General features: G+C 41.8%; 2 protein-coding genes across 8 annotated transcripts in view; one reads left to right on the top strand and one right to left on the bottom strand.

The window, feature by feature from the left end:
- The window catches only part of Hddc2 (HD domain containing 2), a 32,340-nt gene extending 28,271 nt beyond the window's left edge, over positions 1 to 4,069 (top strand). The window contains exon 6 of the mRNA XM_063266054.1: positions 3,390 to 4,069. Coding sequence (XP_063122124.1) covers positions 3,390 to 3,421 — 32 coding nt within the window. The 3' untranslated portion in view covers positions 3,422 to 4,069. The remainder of the gene's footprint in view (positions 1 to 3,389) is intronic.
- The window catches only part of Tpd52l1 (TPD52 like 1), a 118,654-nt gene that overhangs the window by 5,030 nt on the left and 89,119 nt on the right, over positions 1 to 24,505 (bottom strand). For 3 of the 7 annotated variants that reach the window (XM_008758674.4, XM_063274594.1, XM_063274598.1), the window contains exons 3-4: positions 19,979 to 20,127; positions 7,223 to 7,324 (exon numbers count right to left, since the gene is read on the bottom strand). In XM_008758674.4, coding sequence (XP_008756896.1) covers positions 7,223 to 7,324; positions 19,979 to 20,127 — 251 coding nt within the window. Of the gene's footprint in view, positions 1 to 1,835; positions 1,875 to 3,659; positions 3,675 to 7,222; positions 7,325 to 19,978; positions 20,128 to 24,505 lie in introns of all 7 variants that reach the window. The other 4 variants (XM_039091345.2, XM_006227739.5, XM_006227737.5 and 1 more) reach the window with 2 other exon arrangements.

Genomic DNA, 24,505 nt, shown 5'->3' with positions numbered 1-24,505 from the left:
GATGGAGCCTTCCTACCTTATAGACATTTCATTTATGACTCAGTATTGTATCATCTACCTTCCATCTTCTGGCTTTCAGTCTTTTGGTGCTTTCTTTGTGGGATTTGCCCACACGCAAAAATTACTGCATTGCACATTGATATCACTAAATCCAATTAAAGACATAGAAGATAAACTAAAAGATGTATCTTACATTTTACATGTCACATTTCAGTAACAATTGCCATTATATTCTAGTCAAACATGTCGATTAAATTTTATTGTTTTTGGTAAGCTGCTTGCTCATTTTTGAGGACAGAGGGCAATGAAATACAAGGAATGGCTTAGAGAATCTTGATAGGTGAGTGTGGCTAGGCCATTTGGGGTTCGCTGTAAGGTGTGGGATGAGTCATGGCTCTAGGATGGTCCAGAGGTAACCAGCATACCAAATATATTCTCTGGGTCTTTGGCTTTGTTGAAGATTGCTTCTGCAACTTTGTCAGTCCCCAGGCCTAGAAATGTAGCCCATTCCGGCTGCAGGGTACAGCTTTGTACCTTGCTCATGACTCAAACATTAGTCAGATCCCTGTGAGGAATCCTTCATAATAACCCTGTTTCGTGGTGAAATTACATTTGCATGACTCAAAATTGTATAGTGTGGCACTTCATTTTCTCCTCAGGTTTTATTTGGCTGAACCTGCCCACATGACATTCATCAGTTGTGTGGGCCTACAGTGCGTAGGCAGGTAAGGTGGAGGTTTTGTGGATCCTTGTTAGATTAGTAAACTTAATTTCCTCACAAACCCAACTTCAGGGAGTTCGTGAGAATGCAGTTGCCCCTTAGGTCACAAGATGGATTTCTGATTCACAGAAACTTTCTTGTTTTAGCCAACCCTTCTTTGGACACTCAGAGGTAGACTTAGCCAGTCAAAGGGCTACATACACGCCTTATGTTGGACTCTTCAGCGTGGGAACTTAGGGGAGCTGCTAACAATTTGTTTGAAGACAAACTAAGCAATCTTATTTCTACCAAATACGGAAAACCAAACACAGTGGTTCAATTTCCCAACCAACTAATTGAGCAAATAGCCCCAGTGGAGAAAAGACATCATCAGACATTAAAGAATGAACATTTCTCTAATTAAATTACACCAGAATGCATGCCGAAGGATAGGGAGTACTGGTTAATCAAATTTAATTACACCATGGACAACTATAAACTTTGGTACCACAAATGACCCTTGGAAGAATTTGGTTCTTGGCAACTAGATTTCCTCTGCGATGGCTCCAAATCATAATGTAGACTATGAAAAAAGGGTGTCCAAATTCAGACCGAAATGTGGGAAGGTCCTAGAGGCTTCATGTGCTCCTTTATTCTACAGTGACAGGAGCCCGGGCGGCTGGAGCGTCCCTCAGGGGCATCATGGAGAGAGCAGCAAATCCATGACTCTTCATTTTTTCAATACAGTGCAGTCGATATCAGCGAGATGGCTTTAGCGTGGCTGTAACACTGACTGTTGGCAGAGCTGTGACACAACCTGCCTCTCTTCACACCCTTGTGAATGTCCATCCCCCAGACTCTCACCACTAGGAAGTTTGTTTTAATCACACTGTATCACTATGCCACGCTTCTCACTAGTAATCTATCCAGAACTGTGGTGTCATTGTAAACTCTCCGCAGACAACTGCTCTCGATATCCGAATGACACCCTTCACAGGAATGCAACCCTATGAGTCTCCCCCCCACTCTCTCTTGTTTACATTTAATTATGCAAATATGGAGAATGAACCCACAAGTAATAATAAAGACGTTTCAGTACATTTTGCATTAAAATGATGTATTTTGTGCACATTACCTCATGGCAGGCATACTTATGGAATGGCGGATGGAGTACCTTCGGGACAAAGCACATTAGAGGGAGGGGGGAGAAGAAGATAGCAGAATTTAGGTTTGTGAAAAAGTCCTGATTTGACAATTGTAAAACAGCAATTTTAATTATCCAAAGTATTCCTTGCCCGCCCAACCAAGATGGTATTTGTTTTCCCTTGGCATAACGGGCCACAGTCAGCTTCTGAGAGTGTAAGGAAAAATAGATGAGCAGTGGCCAAAGCTTCCTCTCGTTCCTAGGGGATCTGCAGGAAATCTGGAAGGGGTGGAATCCTTCTGCCTAACCAGGGTCTCCACTTCCTTCTCATACTGGGAAAGAGTGAAGAGCAGCAGCCAGGAAGGTCAGCCAGGCAGGTAGATGCTAATGATCCATTGGATAGAAACTGTCCACAGGAATGCAGATTGTTAAGAAAAGGAATCCTAGGAATAACATACTAGGCTAACACAGTTCAGCCCCACAATCAACACACACACACACACACACACACACACACACACACACACACACACACACACCCCACACCCCAGCTGGAAGGAGACGACTTCTGCATTCATTCTAGACTAATTTTTAGGATCTTAATCTTAAGAGTAGCTGACTTATCGTCTCCCCTCTCATTGTGTAGTATTATCTACTGAGTTTTCTCCAAAACTGGAGTGAGGCATTGGGAGGAAGCAAACTGGGTTCCATTATCCTGGGTTAAGGTTTGCTCTCAACCCACATTTTAAACCTAGACCCTGCTTTCTCTTCTTCCTAGAACAGCTCTAGTCAAGTTGCAGGGTTCAACCCCTTGCTGGGGTCAAACAATCCTTTCTCAGGAGTTGCCTATGACCATGTGGAAACACAGATATTTATATTTACAATTCAAAACAGCAGCAGAACTTCAGTTATAAATTAGCAACAAAAATAATTTTATGGCTAAGGTTTACCACAACATGAATAAGGTTGCAAACCACTGCCCTAGAAGCTAACAGGTTTTGGGTCACACATCCCAGAAACTATCAACTAACACCATTGGGATGGGCAGCCTACTATTGAAATGTCAAGTCATTCAGACAGCATTTGTAGCCTTCCAAAGACTATATATGGAAATTGCATTTAAAACACATGACTACAGGAAATCCAGTATTACCAATCTGCTCATCTCATTAAATACAGTCTGGGTGAGGGTTGGGCTGGGGTAGGGGTGGATTAAGTTCATACTGTGATTCCAGAAAAAAAAAGGTTTAAGTTGAAGTCCTCAGTGGTAGATTTTCTCTGCTGATGAAATAAGCTAATTTAAGCTGAATTAAAAAGTATATAAAAGCAGATTTACTGGGGGCAGCCTGTCACTTAGGCTGAAAACCTCCAACTTATTAATATAAGTATTGTCCAGTAAAACTATAGAAATTGAAGTTCAGACATCAGTGTGTTAAAGTGAAAGAAATTGGAAGAACAGTGATGGGGGAAATAGTTCTCTGTTTCTCAACTCCACATTCTGCAAGTTTTATTCAAAACAAAATCTTTACATCTTTATATTCTAAGGACCATGTCGATGTTGGAAGAAATGGCGCTGACAGAAGAGAACTCAAGCTAATGGACTGTCTAACAAATGAAACCAGTAGGGAAGATGTGGATTTAGCACTGCACAACTGGCCTCTTCCTTAGCACGCATGCTCCAGAAAATGGTCGTGTTTTTCTGGTTGTGGCACAGCATGAAGGTTGCTGAGAACCATGGGTAGAAGGGACTGGCAGGGGAGGAGGAAGCTGCAGACTTTCTCACACAGCCTCACAGACTCAACATAGTGTGCTTACCCAATAGAATGAGACCTGCAGCCAGGCAGCATGGAAGAAAAGAATGGGGCAGAGTTAGCACAGACTGTGAAGAAATGTTCCCCTTGTGGTTTTTGTTCCTTTGTAAGAGCCCAAAAGAAAGGTTTGAGCAACCCTATGCACTGTTCTTTTGAGTACACACTTTGCCTTCTCTGTGCATGCTGAGGGCAAAGGGTCCTATGACCCTGAGTAGCTATGGAAACCCTAGGATGCTTGAGTCCTTGGATAGAGTCCCTCAGTGTTTGCACATTGCTTCTATACTCATTGCTTGCATTACGTGTGGTACCTAACACAGGTTAAAAGTCTATAACATTTGCCAGGCCTTTTTACTAAGAGAATCTTATTACAAAAAATTGTACATGCTCAATAAAGATGAATTACAACCTTTTCAACCTGCGGTTGGTGGGAACTATAGATGCAGAAACAACAGCTAATGGTGCTGACTTTTTAATGTGTCTTAAGGATTTTTGTTTAACACTCAGTTAAAATTTTTCTTCAAGTTGCTTTTGCCACAGCAATATATTGATGGCAAAACTTCATCATGTTTCCTTTGAACATTTGGTCCCCACTGGATCATGATTTGGACAGATACACTGAGAACTTCTGAGACGATGCCAATGTTGTTATATGAACCAACCCAACACTTCACACTTCCTCAGACTTCGCCTCATGGATATCACGTGACTTTAACAGACAGGTGGGGCAAGTATAACTAATGCTATTCACAAATGGAGAAAAAGACTGACCATGGTCATGAATTTAGACACATAGAGGAATTTATAGTATAATGGATACAAATATAGGGTAACAGCATACTTTAAAACAACAGAAGGTTTAAAGTAAAGTACGTTTTAACATTTCCTACTATTCTTTTATAAATTAACACATTAGTTTGAATAAAATGTAAAAACCTTTTTTTCTCACTTGAGGGTATTAACCTGGAGAAATTTTTAAATAACACCTACACATTACTTATTTAAGTAAAATTTAAAACTTAAAAGTCTTTCTAATACTTGATGAATAATGAGAAATATATCGCTTTTTCCAACTTTATGAAAATTTTCAGAACTATATTTGAATCTCTAGAAATATACTGTATATCCCGGGATTTTTAGTCACTATTTGTTTGAAAGCAACGAGGCTAGAGTCACAGACCTCATAAATGCTAGGCAATTGCTTTACTACGGACATAACTCTAGCACACAGAAACTGCCACTGAACAATGGAAGTTGTGTACCTTACATGAAGTTGTCATTAATGAATATCGTGGAACTTCTGGGACATGAGTTATGCTAAAACAAAGCTCCTTAAAACAGGAGGAAAGGCAGTTGACAACTGCTACAATAAGAACCAGAGTATACCAACACTCTTGCCTTCGTTCCTCACTATTTAGAAAGACAAGATGATAGGTGAATACTGATTTCCTTCTTGTAAGGACCACTTTGAGACAGTCATAAAATAAAGATTAAACTAACATTTAAATGCTCAATACAGCCCTGCTCTATAATAGCCCAAATGGCGTCACTACTTGGCTTTCCCTCACTTTGATTTCTTTGGATGGGACCCAAGCGCTCCCTCATGTATGCAAAGTCCTCCACTACTGAGTCATAGCCTTAGCCCATGCTCCTCTCCTCTACAGTTCATAAGGGAACACATTCAGTAGAAGATGGATCAATTGTATTCTGAAGCACTCACTTCACACGTGCCTGGTCCGGAGGCAGATTCCAGCCTCCACCCAAGCCCCTCTGAGCACAATCTTGGAGAAGTGCAATTTGGAAAAGCATGTTTAACAATGCTTCAGAGATTCTATTAGGACTCATAAAGATGGAGGAACACTGCTTGGCAGGGTCGTGTAAGGTTCTAGTGTTCAAGAGAAAGATTTCAACTGCACATGTAAAGACTAAACTTCATAAACATAGCCAAACATATTTCCTCACATTCAATGGGCAGAAGGGTCTTTCTTGTATAAGAGATATTTGTTCAGATAAATAGTTTAATACCACTGATACAACTTTAAACTTAATAAAATTGTAATAATACAAAATCACATGCTGCCTCTGAACGCTTTCAATGTCTTTTGATAATGTAGCATTAATAAAAATGAAGATAAAACAATGGAGAGTGTCCACGCACATATCTATAATCATCTATAATTGTCCACACAAATACTTAGTTAGCCGGGTTCCTGAATATGAAACATAATCCAACAACCTTTGATGTAAAACACGAAGTACAAAGACATGAACATTTGTTTCTAGGAATCAAAAATTAAAAAAAATAGTTTAAGAAATTTATGACATAAATATATACATAAATTTTTAAGAGAAACTTAAAACTTTCCAACTTAAAAAATAATTCGGGTATGCGTTGCTAGCTCATGCCTTTAATCCTAGCACTTAGGAGGCAGAGGCAGGTAGATCTCTGAAGTTGAGGCCAGTGAGTTCCAGAACATTCAGGGCTATACAGAGAAACCTTTTCTCGGGGGGAAAAATTGGTCTAAATAAATTGGAGCAAAATAAAACTGATTTCTAAAGAAGGATCTCCTAAGCCACATCAGTCAAATTCAAAATTAATCAACAGGCATTTAAATAATACAAATATGGCATTGTGAAACATTTCCCATACATCTAATATAAAAAATAAAAATACCCTATATAACACTGTTTCCTTTGTTTCTCCAGTAAGGATGTTAGGTACAGTTCAAAATCTATCTTCATATCCTCCTTACCTGACAAATGCCCCATGCAGGATAGTTACTTAAAGCTCTTACTGTTGTTGTGAACTACATGATGACTCAGTTATTAAAAATGAAGGTGTAAAAATGATTAATGTATCTCCATATACTGGTAAAGGAAAGAAAGAAAATTACCAGAAATATAAGACAAATAGTATCATCTTATAAAATATACCAGATAGTTGAATACAAAAATGTATCCTATAATAATTTATCAGAGCTGACCCCACGGAATATTTTTCTATATCATTTAAATTAAGAGATATGATGCTTAATATGCGTTGTCAATTAGGTTAGATTTAGAATGACTATAAAATGTGTCTCTGGATGCATCTAGAAGGCTGTTTCTAAGCAGGCTTAACTGAAGGGGAAGACTTGCTAGCCCTCGGGCTCCGGGACTAAAAAGAGAGATTCAGCATTCACTGCTCCCTGCGTCCTGACTAGGGAAGAGCTGCCTCACACCTCGGCTGCCACCATGACTTCCTGGTGGGGATGAACTACACCTTCAAGCTATGAAACAAAGTGAGTTCTTCCGGGCATTGCCTTTTTCTGTTCACAGCCAAGAGAAAAGTTAAAACCAGCCAGGTTCTTCGTGCGCTGCGCTGTTCTGAAACCCCTCCTCATTCCCTCTAACTTCCGCTTTTATTGGTAGAGAGAGTATGGTTGGTGACAGGCTTCTAAATTAATCTTCAAACAGAAAATATCCCAACATAAAAATGTATTTCTGTCACCAGTGTGGTTTTACCCGTTAAAGAAGGAATACCCTCCCTATACACAGTGCTTTTTGGCCGACTCTTTTCTGCTGACTTACCTCATATCGCCAAACTTCCTGCTGATGGCAGTTCCCACATTACTGAAAGCTGCTGTTGCCTTCTGCCCTGCGTGGCTCAGGGTTTCGTGTGTTTTTTTGTACCTAGAATTAAAAGAGAATCATGGTAAGAGTCAGAACACAGCCCAAGACTGGAGTCATGTGAGAATTCTGAGTACATGAGAAAACTCCAATAAAAAAGGACAAGAGTCTTGTGTGATGATGATTCGAAAGAAAATGGCCCCCATGGGTCCATAGGGAATGTCACTGTGTGGGTGGGTCTCTTAGCTCTTGTGGATGATATAATCCATAGGGGATAGAGGGAGCAGAGATGGGGTGGAGGGGTATTCAGAAGCCCAGTGAGTACTTAAGGTAAATAAACCATACCTTGACCAGCTATCAGGAGGCAGATCAACTTTACTCTGGGTGAGTCAAAGCTTTTAAGATTTGGGGGACTGAGGGTAGGAGCACTGAGAATGGGCAAAGGTCATTGGCTGGGGGCTCAGGGTACCTGGAATGCCTCATTAGCATGGGGAAGCATTTCAGAAATCTCAGGTGCTGGATGAACAGGTTTTGTCAGGAGAAAGGAAATTGATCCTGTAATTTAATTGAGGCTATGTGACATTCCTCAGGCAGAGGATATGTGTGGGCTTAGAATTCCCCAGACAAGGTCAGAGAGGGAGAAGAACAGCTAATGGAGGGAGTGTCCTAACTGTGCTGCGTCCAATGGACTTCAACCTTAATTAGCAGCATTTCACTACATCACTACTAGGAAATGTGGCCTTGTTGGAGGAGGTGTGGCCTTGTTGGAGGAGGTGTGGCCTTGTTGGAGGAGGTGTGGCCTTGTTGGAGGGGGTGTGGCCTTGTTGGAGGAGGTGTGGCCTTGATGGAGGAGGTGTGGCCTTGGAGGAAATGAGTACCTGGGGGTGAGCTTTGAAGTCTCAGAAGCTCAAGGTAGGCCTAGTGCATCTCATCTTTTGCCTGCTGCCTGTGGATCTAGATGTGGAACTCTCTGCTACGTCTCCAGCACCACGTCTGTCTATATGCTACCATGCTTCCCACCATGAAAATGATAGACTAAACCTCTGATCTGTAAGCAAGCCCCAGTTTAATGTTTTCCTTTATAAGAGTTGCCATGGTCACGGTGTCTCTTCACAGCAATAAAACCCAAGTCAGTATTGCGACCTCAATTTCTTCAAAACTCAGAATTGAGATTACTTCAGCTGTTGTTATTCATGTGCCTCCATGAAAAAACATGTCGTTGCCATGTGCAGCTTGTCCTTGTGACTGTACACTTTACTCAAGTGACTCTTCTTAACTAACCTCAGAGTATAAACTGTCTGATGATGGCTCTGAGTAAAGTTGGCAATCGCATAAGACTTTGGTCCACCTTACTTTTAGGTCCTCCACTTTCCCAGGTGCATGCCACCAACTAGAGCTATACATAGTAAGCAATGAAACAGAACTGAAAGACAAGGAGAGGGGCTGGAGAGATGGCTCAGTGGTTAAGGGCACTGACTGCTCTTCCAGGTGTCATAAGTTCAATTCCGAGCAACCGTGTGGTGGCTCACAACCATTTGTAATGGGGTCTGATGCCCTTTTCTGATGTGTCTGAAGACAGTGACAGTGTACTCACGTACATAAAATAAATAAATAAATCTTAAGGAACAAAAAGGACAAGGAGAATTACGGGGATGGAGGAAGTGAAAGGAGACCCTCCTTCATCCTAGAGTTTGGCTGAAGTCTCTTGCTAGCTTGGAGCCAAAACTTCTACCACAATTAACAAAATTCACTGTGAAGGTTGCTATGTGTAGAAAATACCCCCTTTTAGATACTTACATTTCAAAGAAAAACAGTAAAATAGCAACCAGCCACTCTTTTTTTTTTCCATCTTTATTAACTTGAGTATTTCTTATTTACATTTCGATTGTTATTCCCTTTCCCGGTTTCCGGGCAAACATCCCCCAACCCCTCCCTCTCCCCTTCTATATGGGTGTTCCCCTCCCAATCCTCCCCCCACTACCGCCCTCCCCCCAACAATCTAGTTCACTGGGGATTCAGTCTTGGCAGGACCAAGGGCTTCCCCTTCCACTGGTGCTCTTACTACGCTATTCATTGCTACCTATGAGGTCAGAGTCCAGGGTCAGTCCATGTATAGTCTTTGGGTAGTGGCTTAGTCACTGGAAGCTCTGGTTGGTTGGCATTGTTGTTCATAAGGGGTCTCAAGCCCCTTCAAGCTCTTTCAGTCCTTTCTCTGATTCCTTCAATGGGGGTCCCGTTCTCAGTTCACTGGTTTAATGATGGGATTTGCCTATGTATTTGCTGTATTCTGGCTGTGTCTCTCAGGAGAAATCTACATCCGGTTCCTGTCGGCCTGCACTTCTTTGCTTCATCCATCTTATCTAGTTTGGTGGCTGTATATGTATGGGCCACATGTGGGGCAGGCTCTGAATGGGTGTTCCTTCTGTGTCTGTTTTAATCTTTGCCTCTCTATTCCCTCCCAAGGGTATTCTTGTTCCCCTTTAAAGAAGGAGTGAAGCATTCACATTTTTGGTCACCCTTCTTGAGTTTCATGTGTTCTGTGCATCTAGGGAATTTGAGCATTTGGGCTAATATCCACTTATCAATGAGTGCATACCATGTGTGTTTTTCTGTGATTGCAACTCTTAAGACCTTAGGTTTTTAACCTTACTTCTTTCCTGGCTATGAACCTGTAAATTTCAAAAGTATTTCATAAATAAGTCATTGACTTGGAGTTTATTTATGGCTTTAAAAAACAGATGGTGTATGGCGAGCCCTGGCTGGTGACAGGTCACACAGCAAAGGAGTAGTCAGGGGATGGAAGAAAGGGCCGTCCAGAAAAATCTAATTTTATATTTTTTTTCTGAAGAGGTCTGAAGATAGCATATTCAAAGTATAATTTTACTTTTTACATTACATTATAATTTTATATTTTAATTGTGGTAAAGCTATGGCCAATTGAAACTAAATATAAACCTGGCTGTTTATACTTGATATAAAATATTAAAATACAAGTTGCTGCTAAAAAGAAGGCAGTTACCATCGTAGTAAATGTAAAGGATTAGTAATAAGGATGTTAGTCATTATCACATGAGTTAGTGCTCTCCAATTACCAAATGGCATAGGCTGACATTCTTTAGAACAAACCATCCACTCAAAAGGATCCAAAAGTAGTAGACTGAACTGGATTCAACAGTGTTTAAATATCTAGGGCTGTAGAGTAAGTGGGTAAGAGCATGTACTGCTGTTCTCGTAGAGGACCACGTTAGGTAGCACCTACATCAGGCTGCTCACAACCATCTAGAAGCCCTCCAGTTCTATGCACATATTTTAAAAAGAGAATTATGAAAATAAAGACATTGTATTTATCAAAAAAAAATCATGTCAAAAAATCTGGAACTCCCACCCAATTAGATTTCGAGGATGCTGATAGGCTTTTCATAAAGTAGTAATGGGGCCATGAAACCAGATCTATAAAAAGTAGATTAAAAAATAGAATGGGGTTGGGGATTTAGCTCAGTGGTAGAGCGCTTGCCTACCAAGTACAAGGCCCTGGGTTTGGTCCCCAGCACCGAAAAAAAGAAAAAAAAAAAAGAATGGGGGCATTGTGGAGGGAAGAAAAGCACAATATGTACATGAGACATATCTATGCACTATGGAGTAGGATTTAGAGTTCACCTTATTCTAGAACTCTCTTTACTGAGAGCACAATTAAAAAAACAAAAAACAAAAAACAATACATCCAGAAGCAATTTTTCCTATACAAAATCTCCATGCATAGTGTCGAGGAAATGAAGCAATCCATTATTGGTTTCCAAGGGAGACCAACATCACCTTTGACCTTTGTTCCTCCAGCTCTGATCCAGTAAGAAGTCCTCCTGCCTCATTTCAATTTTCACAGAACTAGAACCTGCCACTTCTCTCAGCACCCCTACTCTCCATCTGGCTCCAGCACATACCTGAATCTTGCGACAGTGCCCTAACGTGTCTTCCCACTTCTACCTTTCTCTCCCTACAGTGTCTCCCACACACCAGCCAGAAACAGCCATTAAAAAACATCAAGCCAAGTCTTGATTTTCTCCTCACCATTCACCAGCGTCTCATTTCATGGAGAGAAATCCAAAGTCAAAGACCTCCCTCGTCCCTCAGCCCTACCCACCCTCACTCTGTCTTTTCCTTGCTCACCCTGCTTCAGTCACCCCAGCTGCCTCACTGCTCCCAAAGATTCCAGGCTCTATCAAACCTGAGATACTCTGCTCTAATTTTTCCACTTGGTGATAGCAGGAAATGTGGCAAGGAAGGGGTTAGGTTAGTGGCAATGTTCTACTTGGAAGGATTAAATGCCTGCACTCCAAAGAAGACTAGAAGCCACCTTTTTCTATCCAATAGAGCCATAGCCTCTTGGAGCCTTGGCTATGTGAATGGCAGCATAAAAGAATTAAGGCCTAGCAGGACGGCAGGGGAAGAAAAGAAAGGCAACCAAGGAAGGCTAAGGAGGAATGTCTATGGGAAGCCGCACAGCATTGATTCAGTGGCCTGAAAGATACTTAAAGGACACAGAAGACAAGCAACAAGGGTGACCATCACAGGGGGCTGAGTAAGCCTAGAAAGTTCCTTCTGATGCATCAGTTTTGCATGGTTTAACGGCTTCTTGCAATTAGCCTGCATACTTACTTCTTCTAAGGGCGCTCTATGTAGTTTAACACTGTTTGAGAGGGATTTGGATTTTGAGATGAGATATTTTTTTTTGAACACGTGTAACACTCTGAATTTGATGGCTTAATTTAAAACTGGCTAGAAATAAGGTCATATTGTAAGCAGTAAATGTTGCATTGTTTTAAAGTCACTCCCACTAATGGCAGTTAGGCACACAGGAACACTGCTGTGCTAGTGACGTTTTTGTATCAACAATGAAAAATGCGTATCCTTTCTTTCCACTTTTAATTTCAAAGTCACAGTGCAGCCTGTGCTTGGTTCAATGCAGCACTAAGGATTCCAGGAGTCACTATTTCTGAGACGTAACTGGTAACTCCATTTTGGTCCTTTTATTACTATTTGTTTTTCTTTCCTCGTGCACATGTGTGGCGCTGAGAGTTAAATTTTGGGCCTTGAGCCCTTAATGTTAAATCTGAAGGCCAATAGAACAGACTCCTTCAGATTACCCACGATGAATGGAGAGACAGAAGAGTGTGGTGGCTCCATGGCGACAGAGCTGGTGCCTCCCTTCCCCCATAGTGCCCTGTTGCCTTGGAGATGACATTGAGATGAGTTGGGTCAGCTTTTTATAGTTCCAGTTTCATGTAGAGAAAATAACACCATATTGTAAGAATTTTAAGATATGCAGGAGATTCTGTCTCAAAATAAAGCTGAACAGGGCCTGAGGGACACCACCTGAGGTCTTCTGGCCTCCACATGTAAGTGTAAACATGTGTACAAGCAATTATGCATGCAAATGCACGAATGAGTGCACACAGACACAATTCTAAGGTGTGTGTGTGTGTGTGTGTGTGTGTGTGTGTGTGTGTGTGTGTGTTTTTCATTTTCTACCTCTTCATTAGGCAAACTGTTTCTTAAGAACAGTTAGTAGTCATTTTGCATGATGCCTAGAATCAATAACCCAAAAAAGATCTCCAGGGGTAGGCAGTGAGAAGGAGTTGTATGTGGGAAGTGATTACCCACACCATAGCAACCAAGGGCCTATGAGAAATAGGTCATTGAACTCAAGAGTACTTAGAAGCTCTAAGGAGCACCACTTACAGCACAGCCTACATGAAGGGTACCTCAGGGGTCGTACCGTGTGTACACTCTGTAATTTGATGTGGAGTCCTGGTTGAACTTTATCTCAAACTGAGTGAGCTTGGCTGAAATGTTAAGCACTTAATAGCCAGGTGAGCTGTTTGGCCAGTACACAGGGCATCTTCTGTAGAATTCTTTGGAGATCTTCTCCAAGCCAAATACAAAGAATTCTATTGGCCTTTTTCTATAAAAATTCCCTTGGTAGTTCACATAGACCATACGGTTTACGATCTTAAAAGGCAGTGCTAATACTCAAAAGGAAAGCAGTATGTGACTTGGACTTTAGCATTTTCTACGTATAACTAGAAGAAAGGACTATAACATCAACTGTTTTCTTCCATGATATTTCGCAGCATGAACATATGTCCCCTAAAAAGAGATTTAAAAGACTTCATTCCCTTAATGATTGTCTTTTTAACATTTTACCAAGGATGTACACACCAAACTATTTATGATAATTTTCTTCTGAGGCATCTTTAGTGTGTTATTAAAATATAAATTTATCACTTCTGTCTGGAAAAAAGAACCTACTTCTCGGTTTGAGTAATAAGTAGCACTCTGAAGGTAAAGAGAACTAACTGTAAGGGAGATCGGACATACAGAACTTTTAAAATGAGGTTTTTAATCTTCATTGATACTTCTGAATGCAACAGAGCTACAAAGTGTTCCTCACAACGAGAGATAATTTTCATTCAGACCATGATGACCCAAAAAAATCAAGCCCACCATCACAGAGTAAATAAATCATAAACTGAACCTCACTTTTCAAGCACTGTGAGTCTCTGAAATGCTGCGAGTTAGGCCAAATTCTTTCTGTGCAGCTTAGTGCTGTGCGTGCTTTTCAAAAAAAAAGATGGAGGAGTTACAATCCTTTCTAAAACCTCCTACCCTCTGTGGACCTACCATTAGGCCTGTGGTACAATGCCCAGAGGTAGATTAGTCAGAGGAGAATTTCATGGGTTCACAAAACAGAACATTGAACAGCCATACTGGCTAAGCCACCCACCTGTACCCTGCCTCCTTGAAGCCCAAAAGACAATAAAAGAAGTTAGGTATGAACAAAATGGGCAAGAATGAGAACAACTACCCCCCCCCACACACACATGATAACCCCTTGTCCTGCTTCTGTGTTCCTGAGCTATTTCTATGAAGGAAACAATCTAAGTCCATTATGTAATTATTCTTTCTCACTTGGGTCCTATGGCCATTTGAATCCTATTGCTGAAGAAAACATGCCAAGATCTTTCATTAGCATACCATAGATTTTCTTTTCATTATAAATCAAACTAAATAGGTCGCGATTGCCTAATCATTATGCAAAGTATCGCCTCTGGGAATCACACATGCTCTCGGAGAGCTGAAATTCTTCTCAGGGCTTTGAAGTCTAATTTTTCCCAGATAACTTGCCACAGTTCATCATCCTCTCATCTCCACGTTTTTATCCTATAGAATGTGTGCTAGAATGAGAGTCATGGATACTAGCAGAGTGGTATTTAATTACTTCAGGGAGAAATATTTTTGATATCGCTGCTCCAGACATATTAATAAACTCCCTCTTCCACCATCCCCCAGCAGTCAAGGAAATAGGGTTAGTGGAAGACTTTCTCCTAATTATACATTATAATTATACAGTTGATAAGCTTATCTCTCCTCACTGGTAGGGGGTTGGCTCTTCTCCACTAAGAAGAGTTCAGCTTCATTCTTCACAGACATTGAACTTATCAAATAATCTCCAAGGCCAGTTCAACAATGGTGCCCATGAGCAAATGACTAAACACACACACACACACACACACACACACACACACACACACACACACACGCTCAAGCATGCACGCACACATGGCTTTAACTTTTGTCAAGTTGTCCTCTCAGTCTGAAATTTGCTTATGGGGTAGTTCAAACATGATCAGAACGCGTCATTCATTGAGTGTCACCTCTACCTCTGTGTCTCATCTTCCTAATGATAGCATCGAGTCACCACAGGCCAACAAAGCATCAGACACCATCTGCCTACAATATTTTACTCATTAAATCCTCATTCTGTATCACCCTGGTACTGACATGGTCTCAACCCTGTGTACACAGAATCCAGGCTGACATATCTGCAGCCCATGAGATTGACATCAATGCTCTCCTGACATTGAGACAAATGGTATTGTGCAAGCATACAAGTGGGTCCCATTCAATCACTCTGCTTCCCTCAGCATTTACCTCCAAACCACTGGGACTTCTTGTCAGACTGACCCTCCAGGCCCTTCCCTCTGATCTCCATTCCTCTCCCTTCTTCAGAAATGATTTTCCAACTCCGATCCATTGTTGTAAATTAGGTGCTTTGCCAACCTGCCTTTCAGGGACGCAGCAGCAGCAGCAGCAGCAGCAGCAGCAGTTTGTCTGTCTGTCTGTCTCACCACCTGCCCCTGCCAGCTCTCAGTCTGGCTCATGTGTTCCTTCCCCCACCATCCTCTCTTTGTCTTGTGTGTGTTCTCGTTCGTTCTCTCTCTCTCTCTCTCTCTCTCTCTCTCTCTCTCTCTCTCTCTCTCTCTCTCCCCCTCCCTCCCTCCTCCTCCTCCTTCTTCCTCTCTCTCTCCCTCCCTCCCTCCCTCCTCCTCCTCCTTCTTCTTCCTCTCTCTCTCTCCCTCCCTCCCTCCCTCTCCCCTCCCTCCCTCCTCCTCCTCCTTCTTCCTCTCTCTCTTTCCCTCCCTCCCTCCCTCCCTGCCTCCCTCTCCCCCTCCCTCCTCCTTCTTCTTCCTCTCTCCCTCTCCCTCCCTCCCTCTCCCCCTCCCTCCTCCTCCTCCTTCTTCTTCTTCCTCTCTCTCTCTCTCTCTCTCTCTCTCTCCTCCAAGACACCCTTTATTTCTTCCCCTACTCCAATAAACCTGTTGCCCTTGGTCTGTTGCATGATGTGACCTCCAAAGGTACCTTTTCGTCAGTTTATCCTAATGCACATACCCCTCCACAATCTATCACATAATGTAACGGAAATGATCCATACATGTATATCAACCCAGGTCAGTTCCTGCTCCAAATCTTCCAGTAGCATCCAACGCCCTTGGCATTAAATTCTCACTTACATGAGAGGCATCAGTGACCATGCTCTTGTCACACCACAGACATATTGTCTAGACTTTTTAAGAGATTTATTGACTCACCAAAAATGAGTTCTTGCCTCAGAGTCTTTGTATCAACGTTTTCTCGTCCTGAAAGTTCTTCCCTAGATCATTTAACCCTGGACATTTCCAGTCTTTCAGTGGAATCAGCGTTTAGAACAAGATTTTCCTGTCTGGGACTCCATCCCAGCAGCTTCCACCCTCTCCTCCAAGTCTCTCACTAGCAAATCACCCTATGTTGGCTTCCTCTCAGTCTATCTTGGTAATTCTTCCCTGGCAGCTCCTTGCTTGCTTATTTCCTTACTTTCCTTGTTTCTTGCCATTTTTCCCTTTCAACACTGAATGAGAAGTAGACACCATGTCAATCCTATTATCCTGGTATTTAGGTTAGCCTGTAAGCAATATATGCCAATAGTAGACATTCATTAGCACTTGTTGCATAAATGACTGGTTAGGACCCTTTTATGGCTCTCTGTATCCTGCAGAGGAAAAGTAACTATTAATAGAGCAAGCACACTAACTAGATGCTCTCCCTAGGGGTAGAGCTTTCTCTCCTGCTGAACCATCACCAGTGTGTGTCACTCTCCAGAGCCACCACCTGTCACTCTCAGACTGATGACATTCTGAGGACTCCTTGGAAAATCTCCTTTGTCCCTAGAGGGGCAATGTCCCTAGGTAAAGCTCCTATCCTGCTTCTCATTCCCACAGTGCTCTGTCATTCATGAAAAAACCAACCAAACAAAACTCTTATCTTTCTGATTATATTGTGAACTCCATAACGGCAGGCACTGAATCTGTGCTATTCTTCTTTTATGCCAAGTAGACTATTTGGCTACACCAATTTCTTTCTCAAACTTGAAAAAACCGACCCCATTCTTTCCCATAGGACTAGGCTAGAACACTTCCTAGAACCTCCCTCCATGAATCCACATTCAGGATACATATGCCTCTCCCTCTTCTTACCTCCCTCACAGCTTTGGCACTATGCACACACCCTTCACAGCTATTCCGTCCTCTACTTTCTTCCTGTCTTCAGCCACAAAAGTGCTCTGTGCAATTTGGTTACCTAATCCCTGAGATGGTTATTGAGGCCCCTGAGATGGTTATTTAGGCCAGATGAAACAGTCCTTCCTATTCTTAAACTCCAGAGGGAAGTTCAGATCAGTATGTCTTGAAGCCAAGAGACCTAAATTAAATACAGAGATAACCAGACCCAGGGAACTGGAGGGTGTTCAGCCATATACTATCAGGCAACTCATTGGTATTGGTCACAAAAACAGAAGCTCAGATTACTGATAGATAAGCTTATTTATTCTAGTGCCTAGCACTCCACTGTCCTTTTCTGGAGGTTGTTCATATTATGATTGTTAAAGTTAGGTCTGGTTCTTCCTCCCAGCCCCATGCTCCCAGAAATAAGATGGAGACTTGAAACATATTTACAAATACCTTGCCCATATAGCTAGGCTCTTCTCTGACTAGCTCATAACTTAAAATAACCCATAATTCTAATCTATATTCTACCATGTGGCTGTTACCTATGCTGAGGTACCATGCACCTGTCTCATCACATCTTCCCAGTGAATCTCTTATCTGAGTATCCCAGCATTCCTTCCGCCTACAGGATGTCCCACCTCCTATTTCCTGCCTAAGCTGTAGGCAATCAAGTTTATTATTGGTAGGTCCCGTATCCATACAGACACAAGATGTTTTCTCTATAAATGTTGTTCCAGTACTAATTTTAAATTAATGCACACGGGCATGTGGTTTATAGTCTCCCTTTTACATCTGCATCATCTGACAAGGGAAGTTAACCGGTTAGCTAGCTTCTGAAAATGAACCTCAAAGACCCCTGGCTCCGTCCTGTCCTTCATTATCCTAACTAGATGAAGTTTTGGGTGCACACACATAGAAACCTGGAAGGCAGATGGGCTACACAGCAGGCAAAGAGAAAAAACTTCCCATGGAAACCAAGGTACCTACTCTGGGGAGCCTCATACACAGGGCATCTTCACACAGCACCAAAAGGTCTTGAGCATTAGTGCTTAAGAGCTAAGAGACGAAATTTTTGTCTCACAAAAACCTGAAATAATTGCTATCAATTATTGGTACTTCTTGCTACCAGGTACTGAGCCTAGGAGCAAAGAACCACAGAGAGAACTGATTCCCACAGGTATCAGACACAGGTGAAGGAGGGATTTTATATTCCACAGAATGGAGCAAGAAAGAAATGTCTAGCTCAAAGGGTCTCAGTGGATGAACTTGGGCTAAAGTTAAGAATCTGGACAGGAAATATTAATACTCAACATACAAAAAGAAGAAAAATCTCTTATGTAAAAACCTTTTTCAAAAAAGATCATCTAAGAGAAAACTAGTTTAATTATCAAGATGTCCCATTCTATGCCAAGTCACCTGGCCTCACCATCCCATGATAATTAACAATCACCAAGGCTACAGGATCAGAAAGAGCAGTAACAAGTGTACACGGAGGCGGCTCCTGATTTCTGCCCATTCCCAGAAGATTGGAGCTACCAACTCCCCCACTCAGAACGGCTAACATCAGTAAATCTGACAACAAATTCTGGAAAGGACATGGAAAGATAATATTTATTCACTATTGGTGGGGTGCAAATTAATGCAGTCATTGTGAAAATTCGTCTTGAGATTTTCCAAATATTAAAAACAGAACCTACATATGACCCAGCTATTTCAGAGCCAGAGAACCCTACTACTTACCTCAGAGATATTTGCACCCCAAGTTTATTTCTACTTTATTCACTATAGCAAAGAGTTGGAATTAACCTAATTATTCATCAACGGATAAATGGATAATGAAAATCCAACACACACAGACACACACAGACACACAGACACACAGACACACACACACACACACACACACAAACACACGCGCGCATGCGCGCTCTAAAGAAAATGTCAGGAAATTTTCAGGAAAATAGGATGGATTTAGAGTGTGTAATATTAAGTGAGGTCACACAATCTCTGAAATGAAAATATTTCATATTCCCCTCTTATGCAAAATCTAACCACAAATAAACACGTGTGTTGGAGACATAACGTAGAAAGATGAACACACAAAGGCTGAATGTTACGGGTACAGAGGGACGGAATTTGGATAATGCACACGATTATGAAAGAGGATATAAAGCTACTTGTTTTTGTAGTTCTAACTCGGACACAGAATTTTTGGGTTTGGTGGTGGATAAGTGTATAAAAATATCTCTGATAGTGAAAGAATAAAATCCAGTGGACACAGTATCCTTTTCAAATGACTATTCTAACTGCGAAGGTAATGCTATGCATAAACTTTGGATCAGGTTGGTTTCAGAATGATTTTCTTTTGCAAAATTTTTATAATAAAATCTAAAAATGAAACAACAACAACAACAGGTCTACACTGAGTTGTGTGGTTGGTTTATGTGGTAGGGCTGGTGTCTCTCAGGCTGGTGTCTAACTTAGTTTGTAGCTGAGGATGACCTTAAACTTCCTACCTCTACCTCTCCAGGGTTAGAAGGGAAAGGATCTGAGCCCAGAATTCCCTGTATCCAGGCCAGCACTCTACCAACAGAGCTGCATACATCCTTCGCTCCTGGAATGAAGAGTTCTAGTCAACAAGGGTTTAGTTCAGGAAGTTCCTTTATAGTTTATATACAATATACTTAATAACCACTCATATTTCTTTAACTTGCTCCTAAAGAAAATACATTCTTCATGCTACAAGCACCAAGTCAACCTTGTAGGAGAAACCAAAGAGGAGCCCCAGAAGCCAGACTGGGCCGCAGATTCCCTAGCTCACGTTCTGCAAGATACTCACGCAGTCGTGGTCTGCATGTCGTGCCAGCTCCTGCTGAAGTTCTGCTTTAACTCGTTCATCAGGTTCATGCCGAGTTTCTGTTTGATCTCAACCAGATGTCTTTCTTTTGCTGACAAAACTTGTCGTAATGTTGTGATTTCCTCTTCTAGCTGGAGGTGAGAGAAAAAAATGGTGGGGTGAGAACGTCAGAGCTTGTGAAAAGCACATTTCCAAAGATTGGGATGCCTCGGCTAAGTGACCCCACCAACCAACTTTGGTGAGTGACCTCGTCATGGAGTGACCTAAAACAGTGACCTCAGCAGACTGCCTGAATCCTGTTAGGAGTCTCATGCTGTCAGCCTCCAAACCCACCATGCAAATGACAGTCCACTCTCTGAAACTGAAGCTGGATACAGGATGCTTAACGTTCCCAGAGTACTCAGTGTCCATTCTGAATGGTTTAGATTGGGCACCAAGATATACAAGAAAATTAAAATCACCGGGAAGCCTACTAGAAAAATAGGCATTTTTATTACAGTTATTAATGTGCATTTGTGGAGACCTGAGCTGTGTCCTGTGGGTGTAAACATGCTAAGCCTTGTGTGTGGAAGTCAGAGAACCACCCATGGAAGGTGGTTCTCTCCTCCTAAAGTGTCCTGGGACTCAGAGTTCAGTTGTCATCTTGTAGCAGGTGCCCTCATTGCCTGAGCCACCTTCCTGCCCTAACGCACTGTTTTGTTTTCAATAGAGATTGGTTTTTGTATCTCCCATACTATCTAACAAAATAACTTCATGTGTTACAACTTAACCTTTGCTTATTTTTGCCAGCCGCATTCATGTGTGTATGTATGTATGTATGTCTATATGTATGTATGTATATCCATGCAGCCATCCCTACTACTGGTGCCTGAAAAATATATATTACCTCCTAGCCACTCTTTGTAATTTCCTCTTCCCAGTCCCCCTAACTCTTGTCTTCACTAGGCAACCGCTAACATTCCTTCTTTCTCTTTTGAATATGCAGTTTCAAGAGTGTTATATCATCACGTTATACTGTCATGCACACTCATTTTGTTTGGCTTCTTTCACTTAGCACAATTATTTGTGACTGACCCACGTCCGCTGCATGCATTAGCCACGTTTCCTTTTTTCTCTGAAGAGGGCTTCTCTGCTGTGTGCATCTGCCAGTGTGTTGTTAAGGGGCACTTGAATTAGCCAATACAAATAAAACCACTACAAAAGCTTTCCGCAGGGCTTTGTATGGCAGGCATAGTTCTTCTCCCCTCCTCCCCGCGTTGTGCACAAGAAGGTCACTATAAAGCTCTCTTTGCAAGTTATTTTCTAGCAACGAAATTACACAAAATACTCAAAGTTTGGGGTATTGTAATTTCCTCTAACATAAATTTAAGCTTCCCAGAGTCTGACTTAACTACATGCCATGCTTTGTATTACAACTACCCGGAGAGCTCTGCTATTAGCAATTACTCTCCCATCTCTGCTTCTGGGGAGCGCAAAACCACCATTTGTGCTTTCCTTCAGCAAGGCAAGGCAAAGCTTCATGAGGGTGTCCGCAGTCCTCCATGTGTACAGAGGTAACAGAGTTTGCCAGATCCCGAGAGTTCTGAGTTTAAAATGGGAAGCCGCGTCTCATTTACCTCTGACCACAACTTGTGGCTAGCCCTGCAAGGCATCCTGAAAACACATTCCTTGCATCATTGGAGAAAAGCTGCTGAAGAAATGTGACTTCATTAAAAAAAAAAAAGTATTTCCTCTGGCACAAGGAAGGCTTTTCCCAGTGCTAAACAGTGGAAATCATGTTGTGATTTTTTTCTTTTGTTTTTGCTATGGTGAGGATTGAACCCACGCACTCATGTACGATAACATGTACTCTCCCACGACTTGCTCCCAACACAGAGAGATAATCACGTCAGGAAAAGATGCACAGGTACAGATTAGGAGACTCTTAGATAGCACACTAGAAAAGAGCAAATATCGGAAGATGTTCTTGAAGGGTTCAGGTTATCCAATTTGCATATTTGTTAAATGTTTCTGGATGTTCTTGGAGGCCTTTCCAGAAAAGACTGAATCACATGTTCCATATGTGTTCATAATCAGTAAAAGCGCGTCTTTCTTTTCGTGCTGGAGACTTCTGTATGTACGCATGCTGAGGCAGAGGCTGCAGAACGAGGATGCTCAGACCACCCTGGGGCACAAGCTTTAGTCTCCCTGTTACTTGACAACAGGGCGTTACTTCCAAACCACATTTCTCTGTTCTCGTCATATTCCATGTTTTCATCTTTGTCAAAGTGCCTTCCGCATGCCGTCTGCTGCCTGAGCATCTACTGTTCTTTCCCAGAGAAGATGCTTGAGTGTCGTGACTTCCTTGACTCTTTGGTAGCTGCAGGTGTCCTGCTTTTATGCATTTTGAGTTCCTGAAACTACTGGACATCTGGTTCTTTCTTGGGGTGTTTCTGTAGTATCTACCGTGTGATAAAACTCTTGGGGAACAATTTAACTTGCAGAAGGAAGTTACCAGTGTGGGGAAGGGGAAAGGGCTTACCTATCTTGCGATTTGAGCCTCCGCATATGGAGCTGCAGAAGCATAATGAATCACTTTTGTGTTAGGAGGGAGAGAAAGGGGTAAAAGAAAATTTCCATTGGAGTATTTAATAAAAGTTTGACCCTCCTCATTACTCATCATTCACAATTTCTATAGTTTGAAGCTGGAGCATGCTCTCCAAGGCCCACATATTGAAGGCATGGTTTCCAGACTCAGAGATGATGGAAACTTTGGGAAGTGGAACCTCTTGGGAGGGAGTCTGCACGTGCTCTCAGGAATGATGGAATGCTGGCTTCTTCCACCAGCGTTTTGTTCTATGCTTCTAGCCCACCATGATGTAGGTCTACAGCAATATGGCCAAGTAATCATGGATCAAAACTTCTGAAACTATGACCCCCCAATAGCATAGCCCTGAATTTTGGGGGTTCAATGATAGCAGTGATTTAACCACAGTTCATAAAAATTATCCTGAGGGCATATGTATAGTGTAGAATACCATGTATGTGGGTGACCTTATCCCAAGATCTTGAAGTATCAAGCAATGCCAGACATCTTATAAATTCTGAAAAGTACCCCGAGATATTCTGCTGCAGGTGGCATGTAAAGTCTATATTGTAATCACTTCTGTTTATCACATCAAATCTAGAGTGAGATTAAGTGCAGGTAAATCACATTGACCAAAAAATTTAGAATTTTCTTTCCTTCAGTTTCAAAGTACTTCATTAAAAATGAATTGGTTCTTTGATTCCTTTTTATGTATTTAAATATTTATTTGAAACATGACCTCACTGTATCATCTTGGCTGGCCTGGAACTCACTGTTTAGGGCTCTTTGATCTATATCATAAATCTCCATGTGAGAAGCATGTACACCAAGGTGAGTCATTTTAACTGATTAAATATGGCCAGCAAGAAAACCATAAGTGCTAAGTTGAAGGAATGTATGAAGGGAAACTTTATATGTCGCTGATGAAAAACTAAGATAGTTTCAGCACTGTAGAAAACTGTCTGGTTTCTTGAAACTAAATAGTGAACTGCCATCTGGCCTAGTAGTGCCATTTCTCCACATATACCCCAAGAAACTGAGAATTTGTATGTTAATTACCATGAAGGAAACAGCCCAAATGCCCCTCAAAGTTTGAACATAAGCGAACTGTGTATATGCATAAAATAGGGTACATAACAAGAAATGAACTCTCACCAGGCACATGTCTTTAGTCCCAGAATTCGGGAAGCTGAGGCAGGTAGGATCTCTGTGAATTCTAGGCCAGCCTGGTCTACAGAGTGAGTTCTAGGACATCCAGGGCTACACAGAGAAGACTTGACTTAAAAAACCAAAATGAGAAAAAGAGAGAGAGAGGGAGAGGGAGAAGGAAAGGGAGAGGGGGAGGGAGAAGGAGAGGGAGAGGGGAGAGGGGAGATGGGGGAGAGAGGGGCGAGAGGGGAGGGGGAGGGTGAAAAAGAGAGAGAGAGAGAGACAGACAGACAGACACAGACTAACTCTTAATACATGCTACCGCATGGATGAACTTTGAAATATTAGGCTTAGGAAAAAGAACTTAGACACCAAATGTGAGTCCACATATATCATGAGACAGACGAATATCTGGAATGAAATAGTATTTTGTGATTTAGTGATAAGATGCATAAAAACGCATATTCCATTTTGGGCATTACCAATATAGATTTTTTTTTTATCAAGTTGCAAAATAACTCGAGCTAATTATAATCGGTGGAAAAGTCACTGCACTGGGACAGGGATGATAGACTGCTTTCATGGGGTCTTAAGAATATGGGTATAACATTTAAAAAAACAAAACAAAAAACCTCCTACAGTTCAAACTGTGGTCAAACCGTGTGGGTGAGTAGACTTAGAAGACCCTCGTCCAGACACTAACAGCTAAGTAGGGGAGGACAGAGGGCAATGGGAAACTCTGAGGAAATGAGGAGTGAACTAGACTCTGACTATCCGTCTGACCCAAGACTGCT

Source organism: Rattus norvegicus, chromosome 1 (genome assembly GCF_036323735.1).
Source record: "Rattus norvegicus strain BN/NHsdMcwi chromosome 1, GRCr8, whole genome shotgun sequence".
Classification (NCBI taxonomy): Eukaryota; Metazoa; Chordata; class Mammalia; order Rodentia; family Muridae; genus Rattus; species Rattus norvegicus.
Note: the sequence above shows the minus strand (reverse complement) of the source record. Positions and strands in the feature narration are given on the sequence as shown.